Source organism: Bubalus bubalis, chromosome 12, assembly GCF_019923935.1.
Source record: "Bubalus bubalis isolate 160015118507 breed Murrah chromosome 12, NDDB_SH_1, whole genome shotgun sequence".
In the NCBI taxonomy this organism is placed as follows: Eukaryota; Metazoa; Chordata; class Mammalia; order Artiodactyla; family Bovidae; genus Bubalus; species Bubalus bubalis.
This window is the reverse complement of record NC_059168.1, coordinates 85,514,846-85,538,776: the sequence shown is the minus strand read 5'-3', so window position 1 is coordinate 85,538,776 and position 23,931 is coordinate 85,514,846. Positions and strand designations below refer to the sequence as shown.

Sequence of the window (23,931 nt, the reverse complement as noted above, 5' to 3'; positions counted from 1 at the left end):
AGTTGACCATTGTGGTGATGCTTTCCTTTCATAAAATGACTCCCTAGAGAAAGTGTCAGGGTTATAAATAGTCCTTTTCTCTATGGCTCAGGAAATGTCCCGCCTCCCCTTGTGCATGGAATTAGTTAACCTGCACCACTAAGCCAACTTAGAACGTGTGTGATTTTATGAATTTAGGTACCTGAGCCTTAGTTAGTGGTGGAGGCTGTGCAGCTGGGAGGCAGGACTGTGCATCTCTGAATGTGTTTACTGAAGGTCTGCTTACTTTTGCATCTGAGGGAGGAAGTGTATTAATCCAGAGAACGTCATTTAAAGTTGTACCATGAGCCAGAGGACTTTCTCATGCTCTTTTCTTTGAGGGTTTTGCTCACTGCTTCAGGTCTCTGGCTTGTTCTGTTAGAATCAAATCAGCAGTTCTTGTTTGTCTACAGGGCAGTTGACTGATCACTTTTGTGCTTCAGTTTCCTTTTTTGGGAGCAGGGAAAGTCATAATCACTTCTGCTTATGTTGTAGGGGTTGAGATGAGAGGCTCATAAAAGGTAGTTTCTTTTTTTTTTTTTGGTAATAATTTGAAAGGACCAGGCTTGATCCTTGGCCTCAAGGAGAATCTGGCTTCACTGAGTGACATGAAAACCACATGGCAAAATGGACACACATCAGATCAAGAAAGTTCACAGTTACAAGCTGTGTAAATGGAGGTTTGCCAGGGCCAGGTGGGCACACGTGCGCCGTGGCGGCTGCTGGAGTCATCGTAGGGACCCTGGGTGGTGGTCAGTGTCATGTCCCATGGGCTCCTGGTTAGATCTGCTGAGCAATCTAACCTGTCTGAGGGCAGGGAAACCTGCCGAGGGCTGGGGACCCATCGGTCAGAAGTCACGGTGTGTGACCCCTCGGTGCTCAGATGATATTTGAAACCACGTGGCCTCATGAGTCCACCAAAGTGTACAGAGTGGAGGGGACAGAAGTGTGTGGACTCGGCCCTGAAGTGGAGGTGCAGCTGGAGACGGAGGAGGCAGGACCCAGCAGGGACAAGACCGTGAGCCACGTCCCCAGGGGAGGCTGGGCCTGTCTGAGCGTCTGAGTCCCATCAGGGCGGGCGACTGGCATCTGGAGGCCGGGTGAGGCCGTCCGGGCAGCTGGGCGGGTGCGGGTCACACTGGGGTGGCCGGTGGGGCCCCAGCTGTAAGGCCAGGACCAGGGCCCAGTGCTGCAGGGGCTCCCGTTGCTCCGGCCCCCAGTGTTTGCCTCGTTTCTCCCCTCACTGCCACCCTTCAGGCTGGCGTCTTTTCTTGTCTGCACGATCATCAGCAGCTGCAGATTGGCCTGCCTGCCTTCAGGGTCTTTTCCTGCCAGCCTTCTCTACCTTTTCATAACTGCAGTGTTCTTTCTAAGTCATGGATGAAGTCATCATTTTGTGTTCTCGAGTCCCCAGTGGCTTCCTGTTGCTACCACGCCTGGCCTGTCTCCTGGCAGGTGTCAGCTCTGGTCCCCCACTGTGCGTTCCCTCTGCAGGCGCACATCTCGCCACGTACAGCGTCCTGTCCGCCTCCCTCTGCCAATGAGCATCGCTGCCCTCCTCCCCGCCTGCTAATTGCCAGCTCCTCCGCGATGGCTCTTCTCCCCTGGACAGAATTCCCTCGGTTTAGTTCAGTTCAGCTGAGTCGCTCAGCCGTGCCCAACTCTGCCACCCCATAGACTGCATCACGCCAGGCCTCCATCCATCGCCAACTCCTGGAGTTTACTCAAACTCATGTCCATTGAGTCGGTGATGCCATCCAACCATCTCATCCTCTGTCATCCCCTTCTCCTGCCTTCAATCTTTCCCAGCATCAGGGTCTTGTCAAAGGAGTCAGCTCTTTGCATCAGGTGGGCAAAGTATTGGAGTTTCAGCTTCAGCACCAGTCCTTCGAATGAATATTCAGGACTGATATCTTTTAGGATGAATTGGTTGGATCTCCTTACAGTCCAAGGGACTCTCGAGTCTTCTCCAACACCACAGTTCAGAAGTATCAATTCTTCGGTGCTTGGCTTTCTTTATAAAGTTCAAATCTCATATCCATACGTGACTACTGGAAAAGCCGTAGCTTTGACTAGACGGACCTTTGTTGGAGAAGTGAATTCCCTCAGCGTCTCCTTAAAAGAGACAGCCTCATGTATGTGCATTCTCCTTCTCGAGCCCAAGTCCTTCTGGGGGGAGGGGGCCTGCGTCTTTTGAATCTGTCTTCCCAGCACCAGGCCCCTTGCAAAATAGCGGCCCTGGATGTTTGCTCAGGGGACTCCAGTGGGTCAGCTGTGCAGACAGCCTGAAGCCTGGCACAGATATCCCTCAGAATGTGAGAGCATGGGGCAGGCTGGCAAGGCCCAGGGTGGAAGTTGTCCAAAATAAAAGTCACTTTTTTTTTTCCTTCTAAAGGAAAAATAGTCATTTGTCTCTAGTAATATTATTAAATACCTACTCTTTTGGGGCTTCCCTGGTGGCTCAGCTGGTAAAGAATCCACCTGTGATACAGGAGACTTGGGTTCGATCCCAGAGTTGGGAAGATCCCCTGGAGAAGGGAAAGGCTACTCACTCCAGTATTCTGGCCTGGAGAATCCCATGGACTGTATAGTCCATGGGGTCACAAAGAGTCGGACACGACTGAGCAACTTTCACTTCACGTCACTTCACTCTTTTTGATGTGGGGGGGATATGAAAGATTTCACGTACAGTCTCTCTTCTCAAGAGTCTTGAGATTTGGCTTGTAAAACCTGCACATGAGTTAGAGCAAGAACTGTAAGGATGGTGTCAACAGGTACCGTGGACTCGGAGAGGAGGCCCAGGGACGACTGAGACTAAGCCTTGCCGGGTGGCCAGGGTTTGGGGTAGGGATAGCTGAGTGAGGCGTGGGAGTCCCATTCTGGTAGAGCAAAATGCCCTGAGCAGGGTGTGAAGTTGGGCGTGCGGTGCACACACATTCATCCAGACTGGCTCTAGTGAAAGTGTCAGTCGCTCAGTTGTGTCTGATTCTCTGTGACCCCATGGACAGTAGCCCACCAGGCTTCCCTATCCATGGGATTCTCCAGGCAAGGATACTGGAGTGGGTTGTCACTTCCTTCCCCAGGGGATCTTCCTGACCTAGGGATGGAACCTGGGTCTCCTGCATTGCAGGCAGATCCTTTACCATTTGAGCCACCTCTGGAGCTGAATTAATTGCGTGTGTGTCTCGCTTGTGTCTCTGTCGCCCAGGCTCAGACCATGAACTACGTCGGGCAGCTGGCGGGCCAAGTGTTCGTCACTGTGAAGGAGCTCTACAAGGGGCTGAACCCCGCCACCCTATCGGGATGCATCGACATCATTGTGGTCCGCCAGCCCAATGGGAGCCTGCAGTGTTCCCCTTTCCACGTGCGCTTCGGGAAGATGGGGGTCTTGCGCTCCCGGGAGAAGGTGGTGAGTGGCCTGGGGCTGGGGGCAGCGTTATGTATCTGGAGCTCCTAGAGGACCCTGACAGTTAGGTCTCCTTTGGGAAGGCTGGTCCCTAAATTGGCAATTAACAGCTGTTCTCGTTAACTGTGACTGTGTCAATTTCTCCAAGATTTATAGTGACATAAAGCAACTATTTATTAAGCTCTGGGCGGGGGCGGGTCTGGCATGCAGGAGGCTGGCTAGTTTCTGCTTTTCGCTGCCTGGGGCCTCAGCCGAAGACTCAGGGTTGGAGGCTGGGCTCCTCCATGGATGCTCTGGCTCACAGGCAGGTGATCCTCGGCTGGACTCTGAGCTGAGGTTGTCGTCCAGAATGCCTCTGTCCTCTCCACATGGCCTGGACTTCCTTACACCATGGTGGCTGGCTGCTAGGACGAGCCTCTTGCAAGGGAGGGAGCCAGGCAAACTAGATTCAGTAGGCACTGCTGTTGTGCTCAACTCACTGGGCGATCACAAGCCTGCAGGGATCCAGGGGATGGTGGAGTAGGGGGAGTAGACTCCATTTCTTTTTCTTTTTGGCTATGTTGTGATGTATGGGATCTTAGTTTCCTGACCAGGGATCAAACCCATGCCCCCTGAATTGGAAGCCTGGAGTCTTAGCCACTGGAGCACCAGAGAGGTCCCCTAGACTCCGTTTCTCCATGGACCAGATTCACCTGTTGAGATTAGGGACCATGAGATATTTGGGAGTGTATGTAACTGAAGTGTGTGTAGAGACCTGGGCATTCCCTGTGACGTTTCCTGTCATGGTGAAGTATGTTTTTCCTTCAGGTTGACATAGAAATCAACGGGGAATCTGTGGATTTGCACATGAAACTGGGAGATAATGGAGAAGCATTTTTTGTTCAAGAGACTGATAATGATCAGGTAAGGACAGCTGGGTGATGCTTGCATGCATGCTCACTCAGTTGTGTCTGACGCTTTGTGACCCCATGGACTGTAGCCCGCCAGGCTCCTCTGTCCATGGGATTTCTCCAGCAAGAATACTGGAGTGGGTTGCCGTTTCCTCCTCCAGAGGATCTTCCAACCCAGGGATTGAACCTCCTGCCTTGGCAGGGGGATTCTTTACTGCTGAGCCACCTGGGAAGCTGGGTGGTGATGCTTACTTCCTAGTTTTGAGCTTTGTGGGACGCTTCTCTGGGAGATGCAGGAAAAGTGCAGTTGCCTGCTGTGTGGGTGAGGGCGGAGGAGGAAAGTGGCTTTTCCCTGAACCAGGAGATCGAGCCGCAGGGTGGGTGTGTGCTGTGTCCACACGACACATCGGTCCCTGCCTCCTCCATTTGCCAGGGAGACAGAGGAGCTGAAGGATGCTGGCCTGAAGCCATCATCCAAAGCGTACAAACTGCACCTGTGTGTCAAGTCTCGAATGGCTGAGTGCTCTCAGTTTTGCTTAGTGAGTGACCAGATCACATTAATTTTTTATTATTAAAAACTGTTTAACAGCTTTATTAAGATAGAATTTTTATACCATGTGATTTATTCATCTCAAGTGTGCAGTTCTGTGGAGTTTAGTATTTTCACAGATACCTGCACTGATCACACAGTCAGTTTTAGAGCATCGTCATCACCTCAGAGACAGGCTATCCCCTCCCCTCTCCCTAAACCCCTAACTCCCCACTACCCTGAGCCCTCAGCAACCACTAATCTACTTTCTGTCTCTATAGACCTCCCTAATCTGAGTTTTCGTCTGAATAGAATCTCATGGTTTGTGATCTTTTGCTCCTGGCTTCTTTCATATACCCTAATATGTTCAAGAGTCACCTGTATTGTGTCTGTGTCCGTACTCCATTCCTTTATTTGGCTGAATAATAGTCCACTGTATCTATAGACCATGTTTCATCTATCTTTTCATGTGTTGGTGGACACTTGGGTTTGTTTCTACCTTTTGGCTGCAGTGAATAATGCTGTGTACAGGTATTCTTATAGGCATATGTTTTAACTTTGGGGAGTCTGTACCTGGGAGTGGAATTGCTGAGTCATTTATTTTTGTTGTGCAGTTGCCAAGTCGTGTCCAACTCTTTGTGACCCCATGGACTGCAGCACACCAGGCTTCCCTGTCCCTCACCATCTCCTGGATTTTGCCGAAGTTCATATCAATTGAATCGATGATGCCATCCAATCATCTGGTCCTCTGTCGCCCTCTTCTCCTCCTGCCTTCAATCTTTCCCAGCATCAGGGTCCTTTCCAATGAGTCAGCTGTTTGCATCAGGTGACCAAAGTATTGGAGCTTCGACTTCAGCATCAGCCCTTCCAAAGAGTATTTAGGGTTGATTTCCTTTAAAATTGACTGGTTTGATCTCTTTGCTATCCAGGGGACTCTCAAGAGTCTTCTCCAGCAACACTGAGTTTCACACGGAGGAGTTGCCAAGCTGTTGTCCAAAGCTGCTTCGCCATTTTCTGTTCCCAGCAGCAGTGCGTGAGGGTTCCGATCTGTCTGTAGCCTCATTATTACTTTCTTTCTGGCCTTGTGATTCTAGCCATCCCAGTGGGCGTGAAGTGGTATCCCATTGTGGTGTGGATTTGCATTTCCCTATTGCCATGATGTTGAGCGCTTCTTCACATGCTTATTGACCTTGTGTGTGTATTCTTTGGAGAAGTGTCTGTTCAGATCCTTTGATCATTTTTTTATTGGGTTATTTGTCTTCTTATCATTTGAGCTGTAAGAGTTCAGTATATAGTTCAGAAATAAGTACCTTTTATGATTTGTTAAGGGACTTTTATGATTTATAAGAGAGATGATTTGTAAAGATTTTCTTCCATGGTGTGAGCTGTCTTTTCACTTTCTTGATGTTGTCCTTTGAAACACAAAACTTTTCAATTTTGATGAAGTCCATTTTATCTGCTTTTTCCTTGTGGCTCATGATTTTGTTGGCATATCTAAGAATCCTTTGCCAAATTCCAAGTCATGAAGATTTACCGCATGTTTTCTTCTAAGATAAACCACTTCTTTTCACTCTTTCATTCACTGAGAAAGTCGCTTTGAAGGGATCTGATGTAGTGATTCCTCAATAATCCGCTTGAACTGGTTCCTTTATGGGAAGATAGCCTGGCTATCAAGGAATAGCTTTGAGTAGCTTCAGGCTTTAAAATGAATATCCACAGTTTCAATCTCAGGACAAAACCATCCCAGGCTTTGCTTTCTTTCAGTCTCCCCGGAGGTGTGACCTATTTCCCATCCCTCCCAGCCTCAGCCTCACCTTCCAGGTGTGGATTTTATACGTGTAGTACATGATTTGATGTTCTCTAAGCCTCTTAATTTTATTTGGTTTTTGGCTGCACCAGAAAAACTTTCTTTAAAAATTATTATCATCATCTTAATTCAGTGTGTATTAAAAATACACATATGCATTCTTTTTTACATACACACACACTGGAGTGCAAAATTGAGTTCAGTTCCCCGGGTATTATAATAACTCCAAGCCGATTTTTTTCCTCTTTTCCCTGGAAATTTCAGACCATGTTGAATTTCAGTAGTCTGAAATGACTGAAAATTGCTTTGCTTTCTTATAATTATGAAAACGCAGGATTCAGTACAAAATGGCATTTAGTGACATGTTGACTTTATGACCATCTATCAAATCCTGCATTTGGTTGCCCTGTGCTCCTCATCGCACCCCTCCACCTGTGCTTGGACCCCTGAATTAATGCTGGTGGGTTGTCAGCACCGTCCCAACCCTTAACCACCCGCCCCCAGCTAACCTGGTTCCTTCTCGGACATGTTTGCTGCCCTTCAGGAGGTGATCCCCATGTACTTGGCCACCTCCCCGATCCTGTCGGAAGGAGCCTCGAGGATGGAGTCCCAGCTGAAGAGGAACTCCGCAGATCGGATAAGAGGCCTGGATGCCAACACGTCAGCCCAGGTCTCCCCTCCCAGTGAGACCCCATCGAGTGGCTCTTTAGTGAAGAAGCGCAGGAAGAGGAGGAGGAAGTCACAGCTGGACAGCCTGAAAAGGGACGAGAACATGAATACGTCCGAGGATGAAGACATGTTCCCCATAGAGATGAGCTCGGACGAGGAGGCCGAGCCGCTGGACAGCAGTAGGTAAGTGTGGGTGACGGGAGGGTGAATTCAGTGTTTCAGATGGTCCTGTTTTTTTTAATTGATATGTAATTGATGCACGGTGTTATGTTAGTTTCAGATGTACAGCAAAATGATTCATTTAGATGTGAATATATTCTTTTTCAGATTCTTTTCCATTATAAGTTATGATAAAATATTGAGTAGAGTTCCCTGTGCTATGTAGTAGGTCCTTGTGAGCTACCTATGTTGCACATAGCGAGTAAATGTTAATTCCAAACCCCTGTCCCCTGCTTTCCTCTTTGGTAACCATAAGTTTGTTTTCTATGTCCGTGATTCTATTTCTCTTTTATATATAAGTTGATTTGTATCTTTTCCTTTTTTAAAGATTCCACATGTTAAGTGATATCATATGGTATTTGTTTTTTCTCAGTTTGGCTTAGTATGATAATCTCTAGGTCCATCCGTGTTGCTGCAAATGGCATTATTTTATTATTTTTTAAGTCTGAGTACTATCCCACTGTATATAGGTTCCACATCTTCTTTGTCCATTCATCTGTCGATGGGCCTTTAGATTGCTTCTGTGTCGTAGCTGTTGTAAATAGTGCTGCTGTGAACGTTGCGGGGCAGGTATCATTTTATTTTATTTTATTTATTTATTTTTATTTAAATCATGGTTTTCTCCTCTTGTATTTGCCCAAGAGTGGGATTATAGTAGAAAGATTTTTATAAACGTTTTTGCCCCCACCACCACACACACGGAATTTCTTATTTTTCTGTTAATGCATTTAAGACTGAATTTTGGAATCCTGCAGGCCCGATTCTAGAGTCACATGAAGCTGAGATGGACGTTGTAACCGAGACAAGATTGATAATAGCTTGGTGATAACTCCAGCCTTCCAGATCAGAACCAAGAAACGGGAGCTCAGAAAGTGAACACTTCATTGACAAAACTGTTGTTTCAGAACCTCCTTATTCTCACTTGAGCACCAACTATGAGCCCGGCAGTTGGACCCATTGATAGCTGGGGGCTGACCTGTGATAGACTTAGGGCCATAAATGAATCTAGAACGTGATCAGTTTATCCACAAGCAGACTTTTTCTTTCAGTTTTCATGAGGCCCAAAGTTGAGTTGAGTTGAGTTGAGTTCAGTTCAGTCGCTCAGTTGTGTCCGACTCTTCTCGACCCCATGAATCGCAGCACGCCAGGCCTCCCTGTCCATCACCAACTCCCGGAGTTCACTCAGACTCACGTCCATTGAGTCAGTGATGCCATCCAGCTATCTCATCCTCTGTTGTCCCCTTCTCCTCCTGCCCCCAATCCCTCCCAGCATCAGAGTCTTTTCCAATGAGTCAACTCTTTGCAGGAGGTGGCCAAAGTACTGGAGTTTCAGCTTCAGCATCATTCCTTCCAAAGAACACCCAGGGCTGATCTCCTTCAGAATGGACTAGTTGGATCTCCTTGCAGTCCAAGGGACTCTCAAGAGTCTTCTCCAACACCACAGTTCAAAAGCATCAATTCTTCGGTGCTCAGCCTTCTTTACAGTCCAACTCTCACCTCCATACATGACCACAGGAAAAACCATAGCCTTGACTAGACGACCTTTGTTGGCAAAGTAATGTCTCTGCTTTTGAATATGCTATCTAGGTTGGTCATAACTTTCCTTCCAAGGAGTAAGTGTCTTTTAATTTCATGGCTGCAGTCACCATCTGCTGTGATTTGACACGTGTTTTATTTTTCTTTGCTTTTAATAGTGTGGTGAAATTCTATTTCTGTGAATTACCATTTTGGCAAACAGTGCCAATTTTAAAAGCCAAACTCATTCAGATTTTTATGCAATTCAGTGTAATTTGTGATCACTGTTTTTGTGTCTTGTTAACACAGAAGAAGGGTGGAGGATGGATAACCGAATCACTTCAGTGTACACGCGAACCTGACAGGCATTGTAAATTAACTGTACTTCAGTTAGAAAACAAAAGGAGGAAGAAGAAACACAGGATTCACCTCCTGCTTTGTTATTTAGAATTTTTGTTTTTCTAGCTAAAACGTAAATGCCTGGAGGCAGTGTTGCTTTACCTGACTGTGGCTTCTGCTTTGCTGTGGGCTCAGAAGCGGATGGTGGTGGTTGTTGAGTATCAGTCATGTCCAACGCTTTGCTGGGTGGTGGTGGTTGTTCAGTCACTCAGTCGTGTCCGACTCTTTGCAACCCTGTGGACTACAGTATGCCAGGCTTCCCAGTCCTTCACTATCTCCCAGAGTTTGCTCAAACTCATGTCCGTTTAGTCAGTGATGCCATCCAACCATCTCATCCTCTGTTGACCCCTTCTCCTCCTGCCTTCAATCTTTCCCAGCATCAAAGTCTTTTCCAATGAGTCAGCTCTTTGCATCAGGTGGCCAAAGTATTGGAGCTTCAGGTTCCACATCAGTTCTTCCAATGAAAATTCAGGGTTCATTTCCTTTAGGATTGACTGTTTTGATCTCCTTGCTGTCCAAGGGACTCTGGAGAGTCTTTTCCAGCACTGCAGTTCGAAAGCATCGCTTCTTTGGCTCTCAGTCTTCTTTATGGGAGGGTGGTTAGGCTTATTGCAGCCACCTGCCCTGCATGGCTTTTAATTGCAGAGTTTAGTGTTAGATGTTTGAGGTCACATCAAAAACAGAGACAGGTGGCCTCTGCATGGGTGAAATAGTGGGCTGTATTTCTTATTAAAGCGTGCTGTGCCTGAAAGGAGGTAGATTTGCAGCCATTTTGCAAGTATAAGATAGGATTAGTTGTGTCATTTATTTATCGTGCTGGACGAAACATTGTCTGTGTTTGGTCATTCAGGGATTTGGTAGCTCAGTCGTGCGTGGCAAGAGTTTTATAACCTCTGGGTCCAGTTTCGGGTGCCACCCACCTCTCAGGCTTTTGCGAGATGAAGTGTGAAAGATAAATCTGTAGGGCCTGCAGTGTAACTGGGCTTCCCTGGTGGACAGTGGTAAAGAATCCTCCTGGCAATGCAGAAGATGCGAGTTTGATCCCTGGGTCGGGAAGATCCTCTGGAGGAGGAAATGGCAACCCACTCCAGTCTTCTTGTCTGGAGAATCCTATGGATAGAAGAGCCTGGAGGGCTGCAGTCCATGGGGTCACAAAGAGTTGGACACGACTGAACGGCAGAGCACACACGCATGTAGTGTAACTAACAGTAACAAGCGGTGTGGTCATCAAGCCCCTGTCTAAGTCCAAGTTCTTAAACTTAATCATTTTCCAGTGATAATTCAGCCAAAGTGTGAACACACGAAACATTTCTCTGAGTAACTTTTTTCGTTTCCACTGCCCAGAATACGCCTGGGGGTATACCAGCAGATCATGTTGATCTACAAAGCATTAGAGATAAGGAGAAATGGAAACTTGCCTTTATTATGTATCTATCGGTAAAATCTCTTTGATGTTTTTTTTTTTTTTTTTCCTCTTTTTCCAGAATTCTTCCTGATGATATACCTCCATTCCAAGAAGATGTCCCTAAAGAGAGCCATTCCCCTGTCATGACTTACCCTCAGTCAGCCTCTTACCCTAATTCCGACAGAGAGTGGTCACCCAACGCCAGGTGAGGGGCTGGTGTGTGTCCATGTGTGTTTCCCTGTCCTGGTCCGGAGGATTCCAAGTCAGTCACAGGAGGCACGTTTCACGTGAAATCTATGTAAAAAAAATGAATAGAATTAGAACCCCCAAAATTCAGCTTATGCTAGAAGGTACAGATCAGGATTAAACATGGAACACGAGCAGATCGTAAACTTCTATCTAGTAGCAGAATCAAACCTCAGATATGAAAGCGAAACCACGTGTTAAGTTACATAAAGCTTATTGTCAGGGGGAGAAAACAGTGACAGCGTTTTTGGATACTTCTCCCTAAAGTGAGATTCAGGAGCAGGGCAGCTGCAATAGGGGCCCTGAGGTCATCTGGGGCTGTGAGAATGATGCCGTCTTCCCCCGCTGCCCTCAGTGATTTTGGTTTCCCCAAAATGGACTCTCAGGGGCCGTAGACTTCCAGGATGAGGTTGAAGAACCACAGCTGCTCAGTGTGCAGAGAAGACTAAAACATTTCAGGCTGTGAAGCCTGTGAGGACACGTGAGCCCTTCTGAGCAGTTTCCAGAGGGACTGGGCAGGGGACAGATCTGAAGCGTGTGGGGATGATTATCACCCCCGTCAGGACAAAAATTTGTTCTTGGGTGGCAAAAAAAATCTTAGATATTACAATAGCCATGTGACCTCCAAAGCGGCATAGTAACATAAGCAGACGTGGAGTATATTCAGGGCGTTAAAATTTCATGATGGAGGGAGGGCTGTTAGGAAAGAAAAGGTCTCAGGGGTCTGGCGAGAATGCAGAAGAGATGGGCAGCACTGGTCTAGGTGACAGTGACCTTCTTGGGTTACACATGCTCCTAACGTGTTAGGTTTGCTTCTGGTGTCAGAGCCCCCAAGTCCTGAAACATGCTTCAGGGCTTCCCATCTGAAGTATACACCTCTCCCAGTTCCAGTTTGACTGGAGCGATCTCATTAATGAGACTGCATGGTCATCGCCGTGCGTCGAAGTTGAGGTTGGAGAGAAACAGACGCATCACGTGATTGTGAATGGACATCAGCCAGGGTAGGACTGGAGGCCTGTGGAGTCTCCTCCCAGGGGTCTGTCCGTCCTCAGGCCAGCCCTGTCCGGTAGAAACATAATGCTAAATACATATGTAATTTAAAATTTTCTAGTAACCATCCTTAAAAAGTGTAAAGAAACTGATAAAATTAATTTTGATGATCTATGATGTATTTATTAAAAATTATTTTCAAGTAATCAGATTTTTTTCAAGTCATCGTTTTGTAAAACACTGTGGAACTGTTTCACATTCTCATTTTCACAAGCCTTTGAAGTTGTGTATCTCAACATGTACAGACCCTCTCAGTTTGAACCAGTCACACATCAAATGCTCATAGCCCCATGCAACCTGTGGCTGTCTTGTTGGACTGTATAGGTATAGACCTTTCTAGAACCTCATACATTCTCTCCCGTGGTCTGTGGAGTTATAACCCTAAGGAGGGAAGTACATAAGTACATAGTACTTTAGGAAGAAAATTATGTGGAATATTTAGAAGTCACTAATAGGTAGAAAACTCTGTTCAAACGTTCTACATTAATTTTAAGCATTTAAAACAAATCCTTTAAACACAATCCTGAGTACATTTCTCTGTCTTTTATGTTTTGCTCTATGAGTCCAGAATAATAACCGTGTCAGGTGAGATGATCTGACCACGGTTAAATTAAATTACAAATTAGAATAAATAGACACATATCTATACTTGGGTTTATGTGTTTTCTTTTAAGAGACAATTGCCAGCCCAGATTACCAAACCTTTTGGAGTATGTCATTTGATTAGGCACTAAACTCTGACCCAAGAAAAGCAATTCATTATGGGCCTGCGGATGAAACAGAAAGTGAAACGGGTGTCTTGGCAGTCCTCTGTTTTCATGGTTAAGAAGATCGTGTTGATTTCTCTGTGATTTCAACATGTGGTCCTCTGCCATTGTCAGCTGCCCAAGTACCTTCACCTTCTTATAGGCGTTATTGTGGGAGTAGTCAAATAGCTGATAAGAAACTTTGTTTCATTGAATTGACCCTCTGATTTCTCTTTCTTTTAATGTGGATCACGTGGTATGCCGTAGCCTGGTAGATTGCAGGAGGCCCCCCCCTCATCTGGCAGTTGCGGCCGAGGGCGGTCTTTCTAGCTCTTGCCCTCCACAGTCTTCCCACTTCCACGCTTCGGAAAGGTAGAGGGGTTATTTTCCCTCTGTGGATGTCTTTATAATAAAAACTTGGCTCTAACTCTTATAAATAAGTAAGTTTTACCATTAACCAAATTACTTATGTGGAGAATCCGTATAGATTCTTGGAAGTGAAAATTTTGATCTAACCCTTACCAATTTATTTATCCACTAACCAAATTACTTATGAAGAAAATACATATAGATTATTTCTTTTCCTTTCATTTTAAGCACTTTTAGACGGTTATATTTTTTTAAAGTACTAAGTTTGACTCTGGAAATTAGGGTTAAGCATAGAGTCCTTTCTAATTTTCTGATGTGCTTTGAAAAATAGAATAAGGAATTGAAGATTGGGATATGATCTTTGTGTCTGGGGTTGTTCAACAAATAAGTTTACAAAACTTTTTTCAGATATCACTTAAGCATGTCTGCCTGCCCATTTAGTCACTCAGTTGTGTCCGACTGTGACCCCATGGACTGTAGCTCTCCAGGCAAGAATACTGCAGTGGGTTGCCATCCCTTCTTGAGGGAATCTTCACGATCCAGGGATTGAACCAGGTCTCCTGCATTGCAGGCAGATTTTTTTTTACCATCTGAGCCACTAGGGAAGTCCCATCATTTAAGCATAAGGAGAGTTATTATTGTAACTCAATAAATAGCTTATAGACTTTCTGAGTAATATGATCAGATGCGTCCACAGCATTTGTAGAATAGAATTTTGGAGAGTAGCATAGGATGGACCAGAAGGTTCAGAATCCTAGGTTAGCGTAGGATGGACCAGAAGGTTCAGAATCCTAGGTTAGTGTAGGATGGACCAGAAGGTTCAGAATCCTAGGTTAGAGTTTTCATTTGATGCAGAAGCCATAGGTTCCTGCCTCCATTCCCTTGGAATTGCCCACACTTTGACCTGCCTGCTTTGTAAAAATGAGCAGTGACACCGTGATTAACTTCTGCCTGGGAAACTGGTTTTCTTTTTGAAGAACCAAGTCTTGGGATATATTTAATACTTCCCTCCCAGGTTATGGGTGTGGAACAAAGGCCATTTTAAAATGAGGTCAGCTAAGTTGTGAGCAGTTATATAACTGATGTGCCTAAATGGGATTTCAGCAAAAATGCTGATAGTGATTATGGCTAATTAATGCCTTATTGATACAGATCAGTCAGTGTGACCTTGAAGCTTACTTTTTTGAACAACCTTTGATCTTGAAAGTCTCATATTCGATAATGGGCAATTTTGGAATTCTTTTCTCGTCAGTCACACTCAGTGTCAGGAGTCTCTTCCCCCGTTTATGTCCCATCTGTCTGAATTCCCTCAACACTCAGCACAGATGGTCCATGTGTATTTGGGTGCAGCGTCCTTCTGTGGGGCTGGTGTGGCTGGGGGCACGTGACTGAGGGGTGGTGCGCCCGGCGTATGGATCACACAGGGCTCGGTCCTTTGTGAATCTGAATTTGCCCACCTCAGCATCTCGATGGCTTGTAGCTTTCATCACAGGATCAGATGTTAAGAATTCTGGATTTGGGCAGGGTGATGGAGACCTGTGTTCAGTGTTTACATTCTCCTAGAGCAGGGATCCGTACACTACAGCCCGTGACCCCAGTCTGGCCCACTCTCTGTTTCTTTAGTTTTATGGGGGCACAGCCAGTTTGTCCACATAATGTTTGTGGCTGCATTTCCACCACAAGGGCAGGCTCGAGTTGTTGCCACAAAGACCACATAACCCCCAGAGCCTGGAGTTCTTGCTGTCTGGCCTCTTATAGAGGAAGTTTGCTGACACTTGGCTCCAGAGCAGGCTCAGTCTAGAGGGCTTTACTTTAGTGCAGTGGATACTGTTCCAGAGAATTGTTATAGCAAAATAAAAAAATATGTTCCTTTTAAGCAAACAGTTTGAGGTTTGGGTGCTGCGCTGATGAGGGTAGGAAGCCAGTTACGATAGGCTTCCCCCTTGATGCCTCCAGAGAATCATCCAGGTCAGAACTGTCGGCACAAGGGCCCCTTGCTGGAGGCCACAATGCTCCCTTTGCACATTTCATGGTCCTGAACATGTAATTCTGGACACCTCAGTGCCAGAAGAGCCTCGACCCTCAGGAGAAAAGCAGAATTAGGAAACTGGAGGAAGCAAGAGAAAGGAGGTGATAAGCACTTTCTTTCTCAGATGTCTGGAGGGTCCAGAGTTCCTTCTCAGGGGGCAACTTTCTGAAGGGCATAGTGTGTGTGTGTGTGTGTGTGTGTGTGTAGAGGTGTCCCCTTGGTTACATACCCACAGTATGCGACCTCAGGCTCCTCCTCTCTGCAGACTGGCCACATCGAGCCTGAAGGCTGCCACATGCCTTTCCAAGGATGGAGGGTGCGGATGCCAAGGGAGGAGGGACCAGCCCGTGTCTACTTCAGTGTGAAATGATGCAGAGGAGCATTGAATCTATTTGTCTGAAAGGCTGGACTAAAGACAGCCAGCGTCAGTTTAGCCATTAAAGGCCCCCATCTGTCTGAGACAAGCTGTGGTTCATCTACGAGCTCGCCTTGTCCCGACAGGCAAGTTCTGTTCCCTCGAAGCTGATGTCTGACTCAAGCAGATACGTGAGACCAAGCACATGATGTGAGGTACTTGAGAGAGCCTGTGTGAGGTGTGAGAGAAGGTGGAAAAGGAGAATTGCAGGGCTTTCTTTCTCACGTCATTAAAACTGTTGTCTGAAAGGAAAGGGTATAGGAGATCAAAGACTGAAATAATCAAGTGGGTCTTTTTTTCTCATCCATATGTTGTTTAGAAGGCTCCAAGAAATTTTGTGCCTAAATTGATGGTTTCTGTGGTTGGACAGAAGTAAGACAGCTCGGGTCTCAGGAGAGAAAAATATAGAAAACGTGGAGACCCGAATGCAAGTCACAACCACTTAAAAGCTCGTTTGAGAATTAAGCCTCGTGCTGTGTTGTAGTAGGAAGAGTCTTAGTAAATAGGAATCTGGGAAGTATTTCTTGAAGATAAAATATTTTGCAGAATCTCAGCTCAGAGAGCCCTGCATGTTAGTGAGTTACTGGTAGCATCTAGCATTTGTGGTAAAGTTGACATATGATCCATTTCCTTGTTTTCAAAGTTGGTGCAGATGTATACATATCTTGATGGGTGCATGTCCGAGATGGCCCGGACCTATTGCAGCTGTGTGAGAGTTGAGGAGTTTGGTTTGGAAATTGGGCTTGCCAGGAGCATGGAGATCAGAGAGAGGCCTGCAAAGATGGCAGCAAATTTTTTTCTTCCCTTTTCCATTTCATCTCTTTTTTTTCCATTTCCCCCTTTTAAATGCTACTTCTCATCTTTACTTGGAATTTGGCAGCAGGCTGGGACAAGGTTACCCAAATGGGGGGTGCCTTCTCCCGGGCGCGTGTTCTGTCCACTCCTGGTGGCCACAGAGGGGATAGTCACAAAGCTGTGGTTGCAAGGCAGTGGTGTGTTGGGGCCGTTTTCTAGGTTCTCTGAACCGTAGAATGCTGGGCACAAAAACATTTCCAAAGTTTCTCTTCCCACTTTAATCTTCCATTTGTGTTTCCTTAAGTCCTTCAGTTTCCCGACCCTCAACACCTAAAAGTGATTCAGAACTGGTCAGCAAATCTGCGGATAGGACAATTCAGAAGAATAATCTAGAAATGCTCTGGCTCTGGGGAGAACTGCCCCAAGCCACAAAGGTAGGTTTTTTTTTTTTTTCCTTCCTTATTTCTGCCATCCATCAAAGGTAGTTTCTGAAGACATGAAATGGTCACAGTCTTTTCTTTCAAGAAATTTTATTTCATATTCCAATTTGTTATAAGAATCTCGAACTATATTATGGTATTTCAAGCTGGGTATTTGTAAATACTGTAAGACCCTTAGAAGATGCTACCACCTCTTGTATCCCCAGTAAATCTTTGTGATGTGAATAAATAAATGAGTAAGTGAAGACTGAAAGCATTTCTGTGATAACTCAAACAGACAGCTCTTTGGAGAGTAGGTATGTTGAGGCTGAAGCTGTGGGTTCATTACCTTTCTAGGTTATATTTAGCTTTCGTGGAAATGCTGATTTCTCTGCCTATAAGCGGTCATGCTGACCCAGCCAGCCATCTTTACAAATACATGTCATCTGTTGCTGGAGAAATGGCACAAATGTGCAAACCCATCACTTTTGGCAAAACAGTTCTGGCCACAGATCCACTATTGCATTGTTTTCTTCTGTGCTCGAAGCTGTAGGATCAGATGCAGAAATGCATACCCGCTCCCCGCTTTCCAGCCCATAAGTTGCGTTTTGATTTCTGTTTGGATAAAACTTTTCCATAACTGGAAATTCCTTGGAGAGTTAGCGTCAGAAATGCCCTTTTTCCACTCATGGGAACCAGCCACCAAATCTGCCCTTGTTCACTCACGTTTTGGGGGTGGACTTTATTAAACTGTAACACACATGCAGAGAAACACCCAGATCCTGAGTGCAAAGATTGAAACATCTTCACTTCACACACTTTACACAGGCGAATATGTCCACGTGACCTGCACCCAGACCAGGACTAAATCAGTACTTGGAAGCCCCCCGACCTTTTGCAATAACTGTTCTGATGCCTCCCCCCCAATAATGATAAACCCAATCTTGACTTTATAGCAGAGTTTAGTTTTGCAAGGCTTGTCCTGTTACCATGTGTCATAATTCACTTTCAGCACCTTGATGGCCCTGTGGTGTGAATACATTCCCCTTTCTCCTGCTGGACACTTGTGTTAGATTGGTGGTCTCATTCAGTCACTTACTCACTCCCATTTGTTTTATATGAAAGTTCATTTGCTTTGGAAATACTGTCCTTGGTTTCCAGACCTTTCGGCAGGTATGGGAGTCGCCAGGTGCGCCACCCCTTCCCACCCACCAAGGCTTCACTGTGTCCTGTACAGGTGTGCCTGCCCAGGGCCCTTTGGTTGACTCGACTCTTCTCTGACCTTTTCTCTCTCCCTCCCTCCCTGCCCCTTTGATCCAGTCCTCGCCACACAAGATGAAAGAGTCCAGCCCGTTGAACAGCAGGAAAATCTGTGATAAAATGCACTTCCAAGCCATCCACAGTGAATCTTCAGATGCGTTCAGTGACCAGTCGCCAACACTGGTCAGGGCATCTCCGGTGCAGCCACTGCTGGAGCAGAACAAGCCGCAGACAGAGATACAGTTTGTGAACGAAGAGGACGTTGAGGCCTTGGGAGCAGCGGCCCCACCTTTACCCATGATCGAGGAGCCCAAAGCCCCTTCTGCCAACACTGCCCCAGTAGCTGCAAGCAAGACAGACTCACCTTCCAGGAAAAAGGGTGAGAAAGCCAATGCTTCCCAGTGCCTTCCTGTGCACTGGGGGCTCTACCCACCACAGTCTCTCCCCCGCCCCAAAGTTCAGGATTCTTCAGAGGGGAGACAGGACATCTCTCCTGTTCAGTCCCTTGCCCTTTTGCTGAATATGTGTTTTCTCAGAATTGAGTTGTAGAAAATCTACCCTGAAGGAGGCCTCGGGGATGGTGCAGTGATCCACCCCCACCGCCCTCCACGGTACAGGTCAGGGATGCTGGGGTCCCCCAGGCTGGGACTGCACCAGACACTGATGATGAAGCCAGTCTGCACCCTGCTTTCCTTGCCCCTGGTTTCCCTCTAGTGCATTGCCCTGTGTTAATTTCTGCATACTGTGTGTCACTGTTTCAAGTGATTACTTGTTTGTTTTTTTGCCTGACTTTTGTACTAGAACCTATGTGCGGTCAAGAATATTTCTGTCCTTTTACCTGTTTGCTTGGTGTTTCGTATAGTGGTTGGCGCATGGTGGGGGCTCCATACATGTAGTCAAATGCCCACCTGGCTGCCTGTCCAGACCAATGACATGAAGCCCCACCTGTTGGCCGCATGGCTTTGTGCGCATTGGTTCTAGTCTGTATGAACCGATGATGTAATTCTTTGGTTGCAGTAAACTGGAAGGCTGCAGTCTTGGTGCCCAGGGGCCAACGATGTACCATTCAGGAGGCTTCAGAGTACTGATGTGGAAGTGCTCAGTGAAAGCTTTGCTGTTTAGTGATAATAATAACAGACCAGTACCGATAATAGTAAAAATAACCATCACTGTGTCAGTGTGCTGAGTGCTTAGTACCTCTCGGCCCCTCCCAGCTGGGGAGCTGAGGCTCACTGAAGCTACCTGACTCACTTAGTGGACCCTTGTGAGCAGATCTGCACACGGTGCTCAAGTGCTCTTTCTAGAGAGGCTCGGAAGTCTGTGAGGTTGCATCTGAAGAACGGTGCTCTGACCTGACCCGTGTGCGCTTTCAGACAAACGAAGCCGACACCTGGGGGCTGACGGCGTCTACTTAGATGACCTCACAGACATGGATCCCGAAGTTGCCGCCCTGTATTTCCCCAAAAAGTAAGAGCCCTTTTTATGCTTCCTATTGTTTTGTATCTGTTAACCTGGGCGCCGCTTTTTCCTTATACTTGATTAGAAAGTGAGTGAGAAAAAGTTGCAGGAGTCCCACGTTTTACTGTGAGGAGCAACTGGTCAAAGCATGGACCCTGTGTAGACGTGGGGGCATGGCTGTCCACCCCTCCTTGGACGGCTTTTGAGTCGGGGCACAGGCTCCAGGCCATCTCCCCAGGTACACCAAGGTGATGTTGCCGCGGTCAGTGATCCTCATCCCCGATCAGCTATGCACAGCCCTGCCCCTCCCCAGGGCAAGTCCCCTGGGGCCTCCGGGGGCCCCCATCTGGGATTCCCATCATTTGTGGGGAGTCCTGGCTCCGCAGAGGGCGTGACAGGACCGTGGCCTCTTGGGACGGCATGCTCTCTCTTCATCAATTCCAGTGCATTTGGGAGAAAAACGCAGGGAGGCGTAGGGGTTAAAAATGGTTATTTTTCCTCCTAAGGTCATTCATGTAGCTCCTGTGCCTGCCATGGCGCCTTAGGGTCTGCTGGGATGACACCGTTTGTCCCTCTAACTGCCGGGGTCACCTGACATCTGAGTGAGGCATCCCTCCCGCCCCCCAGGCTCGGGAAGCCCTCCTCACAGCCCCTCCCTCTCCTCTCCTTCCAGCGGAGACCCTTCTGGGCTCACGAAACCCACCAGCGACAACGGAGCCCGCTCCGCCAACCAGTCCCCTCAGTCCGTGGGCAGCTCTGGCGTCGATAGCGGCGTGGAGAGCACGTCGGACGGCCTGAGGGACCTGCCGTCCATCGCCATCTCCCTGTGCGGGGGCCTCAGCGACAACCGGGAGATCACCAAAGGTACCGCGGGGCCGCCGCCATCTTTGAGCCGGCAGCGCCCCCTGGTGGCCGCCGGCTGGACCGGCCCGAAGCCCCGGCCTCATGAAGGAGCGCCACGTGACTCACTGTGGCTCAGGACCCAAATGTTGCTGCTCGGCTGGCTGGCTGACCGCAGTGTCTGCAGGGCGCGCGCGCGCAGACACACACACACACACACACAGCCCCAGGCGACAACAAGGCCACTGGGGTCACTGGTCGTCAGGCATGTTTGAGCACAGCTTGTGCCCGTCCTGCAGTGGGGTGGGGCCCAGGGGTGGTGGCAACGTCAACACTGGGAAGAGTGTGTAGCAAGTGTACAGAAACGCTGGAGGAGGGAGAGGTGTCTGAGTGAGCCCTGGACCCTTCCTGGCTGTGTCAGAAGGGTGTCTCAAGTTTGGCTAAGGTGATCTGAGTTAAATCATAGCCCCCACCCTATTTTTATCCCTAGTTTCCCAGGGTCTCATGCTATTTACATGGTGAGGTGGCCCCGAGACCTCCAGAGAGTGCAGTCAGCCATTGCAGCTGATGGCCCCTGTACCAGGTGGCCCTAGGTGTCCCCACCTGCTTTAGGCAGGTCACTGAGCTTTCATTCATGACTCTGTCCATCCTCATGACTACTGGTGAGGAGGTGGGTGTGGAAGTTCACGCCAATGACGGTGACTCAGACCTAGGTGACCATGCCTTGAGCTCCAGTCGTCTGCTTCTGCAGGGGCCTGTGTTTATGGTGTGTGCCACATGCCTGCTCCCGTGTAAACACATGTGCCCTGATTAAGGGTGCACTTGTCCCCCATCCTCTGACTGCCACCATCTCGCTTCATTTCTGCACAGACACAGCCCCCAAAACTAACTGAAGGCCCCTTGACAAATAAATTTGATAGGATTGTCTGCATAGCTGGATGGCATAAACTCTCAGAAGATACTTGTAAGGGAGTGAAAACAGGCCTGGTGTTTGTACTAAATCTTCTTTGTATTCCTTCCTCCTTTGCCTTCACAGATGCATTTTTGGAACAGGCTGTGTCATATCAGCAGTTTGCGGACAACCCTGCTCTCATTGATGACCCCAATCTCGTGGTGAAGATCGGAAATAAGTAAGTTCCTCCCAAAAGTCATTTCCGCCGTCGTGTGATTACTGTTCAGCTTCAGCTTCTCAGCTACAGAGACCTGGACAGTAACCCTTAGAAATGTATAAACTTAAGTCTCTGTTAAAAATCTATTATTGTCTCTTCACTATTGGCAAAATGCTGCATCACTTATATGGTTGGAATGTTGATGTAACTTCAGCTGCACCAGATTTTACAATGGGACGTGTGACATCACAGCCCTGGCCTCTATCACAAGATAGACCGTGCACCCATCCCTTGAAAGCTTTGTTGTCTGGGGTCAAGGGATGTGCACGTATTTTTACAGGCTGTTGGCAAACTTTTCCCCATTAGAGGAAGCCACAGGTGTTTATGTGTTAACTGAGGGTCCTCGTTTCCTTTTCCCTGAAGTGTGGGCAAGAAATGCTCCAGCACATCAGTGGCTTGACGCCCAGTGGGGCGTGGGCTGCTCTCAGCTGGCCGCTGGGTCACCTGCCATGTCGTTTGTCCTGTTGCCACAGTGGCCGCTGGGGGTTTGGCTGGAGGAAGGGCTTCTGCAAGGGTGGGGCATGTGGCGGCTGACCTGGGGTGCTTGCCACAGTACTGGGCTCTTTAAGGACCCTCTGAACGTCTAGAGCCTCACATGACCGCTTCTCGGGACATTAGAGGTCTGAGCCTTGGTATACTGACCACTTTTCCTTGTTTTGTGTCAGATACTATAACTGGACCACAGCGGCGCCTCTGCTCCTGGCCATGCAGGCCTTCCAGAAACCATTGCCAAAGGTGAGCTTTACCACGAGAAAGAAAAGGGACATGAAAATGATGGCTCACTGAGTCTGGGGGATTGGAATTTAGCTTTTATTTTCGACTTCCCTGGTAGCTCAGACAGTAAAGGGTCTGTCTACAATGCAGGAGACCTGGGTTCTATTCCTGGGTTGGGAAGATCGCCTGGAGAAGGAAATGGCAACCCACTCCAGTACTCTTGTCTGGTAAATCCCATGAATGGAGGAGCCCGGTAGGCCACAGTCCATGGGGTAACAAAGAGTCGGACACAACTGAGCAACTTCGCTTTCTTTCATTTTCTTTAGAAACCATGAGGTTAATTACACTGTGCTGGTTGGAAGTTCATGGGTATAAACTGCAGGGGTCTCCCTTGCACTTTGAATGTCCTTCTCCCTTCTCTCATCAAAGCAAAAGCTCCCAGTGGAGGCAGCGCCAGACCGAGTCCTGCCTCTCCAGGATTCCTGTCCCCGCACCTGCCGTGCCAGGGACACAGATAGGGGCAAAGCAGGTGGATGCTGAGCCCAAGGGTGATGAGGGTAGAAGGATGAAGGAGGGGAGCAGGGTAGTACTATACCAGACACCAGCTGCCCGCACTCACATCAGGCCTGGCTCAGCCCGGAAGCAGGCTAGGGGCTGATTGGCCAAGGAGGAGCAAGTGGGCAGCTCCTGGCTGCACCTGAGAGCAGGTGAGCAGCTGCAGAAAAGAGCCAGGGTGACAGGCAGATGCACTGCAGCGACCCACCATGCCCGTGTCCTCGCCCTGCCGGTTCCCTGGCCTCTCCTGGAATTGATCGCTTTCCGGCATTGGGTCTTTGTTCCAAATGCTAGGTTCTTTCGGCTGCAGAGCCCACATCTCACAGTTGCATCCTTCACATGCTTAGCAAAAGCTTTGTGCTGCTGTGGATATTGTGGCCTGTCAGGTAGTTCTCATACCTGAGGGTCGTGCAGGTCTATTTTGACTTTGTTTAGCTCACGTTCTCTCCTTTGTGGCTGTGTGTGCGCACGTGCTTTGGGATTGTGACTGCATCTTTCGTGGAGCTTTATCTGTGAGTATTCTTTGTGGACTGAGCTGAGGGCCTGTGCTCCAGAGTGGGTTCTGTTTTGTCCTTGGCAGGTTCTGTATAGTGTTTGTGGCCCAGGGCAAGTTTTTATCTTACATGTCTCAGTTCTTACAAGTCAGTGAGAAGAAAGACTAGTGCAATAGAAATTTACTGATAAAGGCTATATAGTTCATAGAAAAAGAAATACACATGACTCCTGAACTTAAAGAAATTAGTCTTTGTGGTAGGCAGCCTAAATTATTGTACAGGTTGTCAGTAATTTTTTGGACTCTGTGTTTTGTGTTTATTTAATAAGAGAAATTATTTTTATGCAGAGACTTCATCAGTCTTATCTTTTGAGGCTGCTAGGTTTTGTATCACACTTGGAATGGCCCTGCTTCCCATTTCCAAAACTTATGAAAATATGCCCTGTCTTTTCTTCCAGCATTTTCTTAAATCTTTGATCCATCTTGATTTTATTTTGAAAGTCATGAGTTGAGGTA

General features: G+C 47.5%; 1 protein-coding gene across 1 annotated transcript in view; it reads left to right on the top strand.

The window, feature by feature from the left end:
* LPIN1 (lipin 1) overlaps positions 1-23,931 on the top strand; it is a 102,115-nt gene that overhangs the window by 43,563 nt on the left and 34,621 nt on the right. The window contains 11 exon segments of the mRNA XM_006073740.4: positions 3,227-3,427; positions 4,232-4,327; positions 7,195-7,502; positions 10,937-11,062; positions 13,167-13,271; positions 16,812-16,941; positions 18,247-18,565; positions 19,560-19,653; positions 20,318-20,508; positions 21,521-21,614; positions 22,319-22,388. Coding sequence (XP_006073802.3) covers positions 3,236-3,427; positions 4,232-4,327; positions 7,195-7,502; positions 10,937-11,062; positions 13,167-13,271; positions 16,812-16,941; positions 18,247-18,565; positions 19,560-19,653; positions 20,318-20,508; positions 21,521-21,614; positions 22,319-22,388 — 1,725 coding nt within the window. The 5' untranslated portion in view covers positions 3,227-3,235.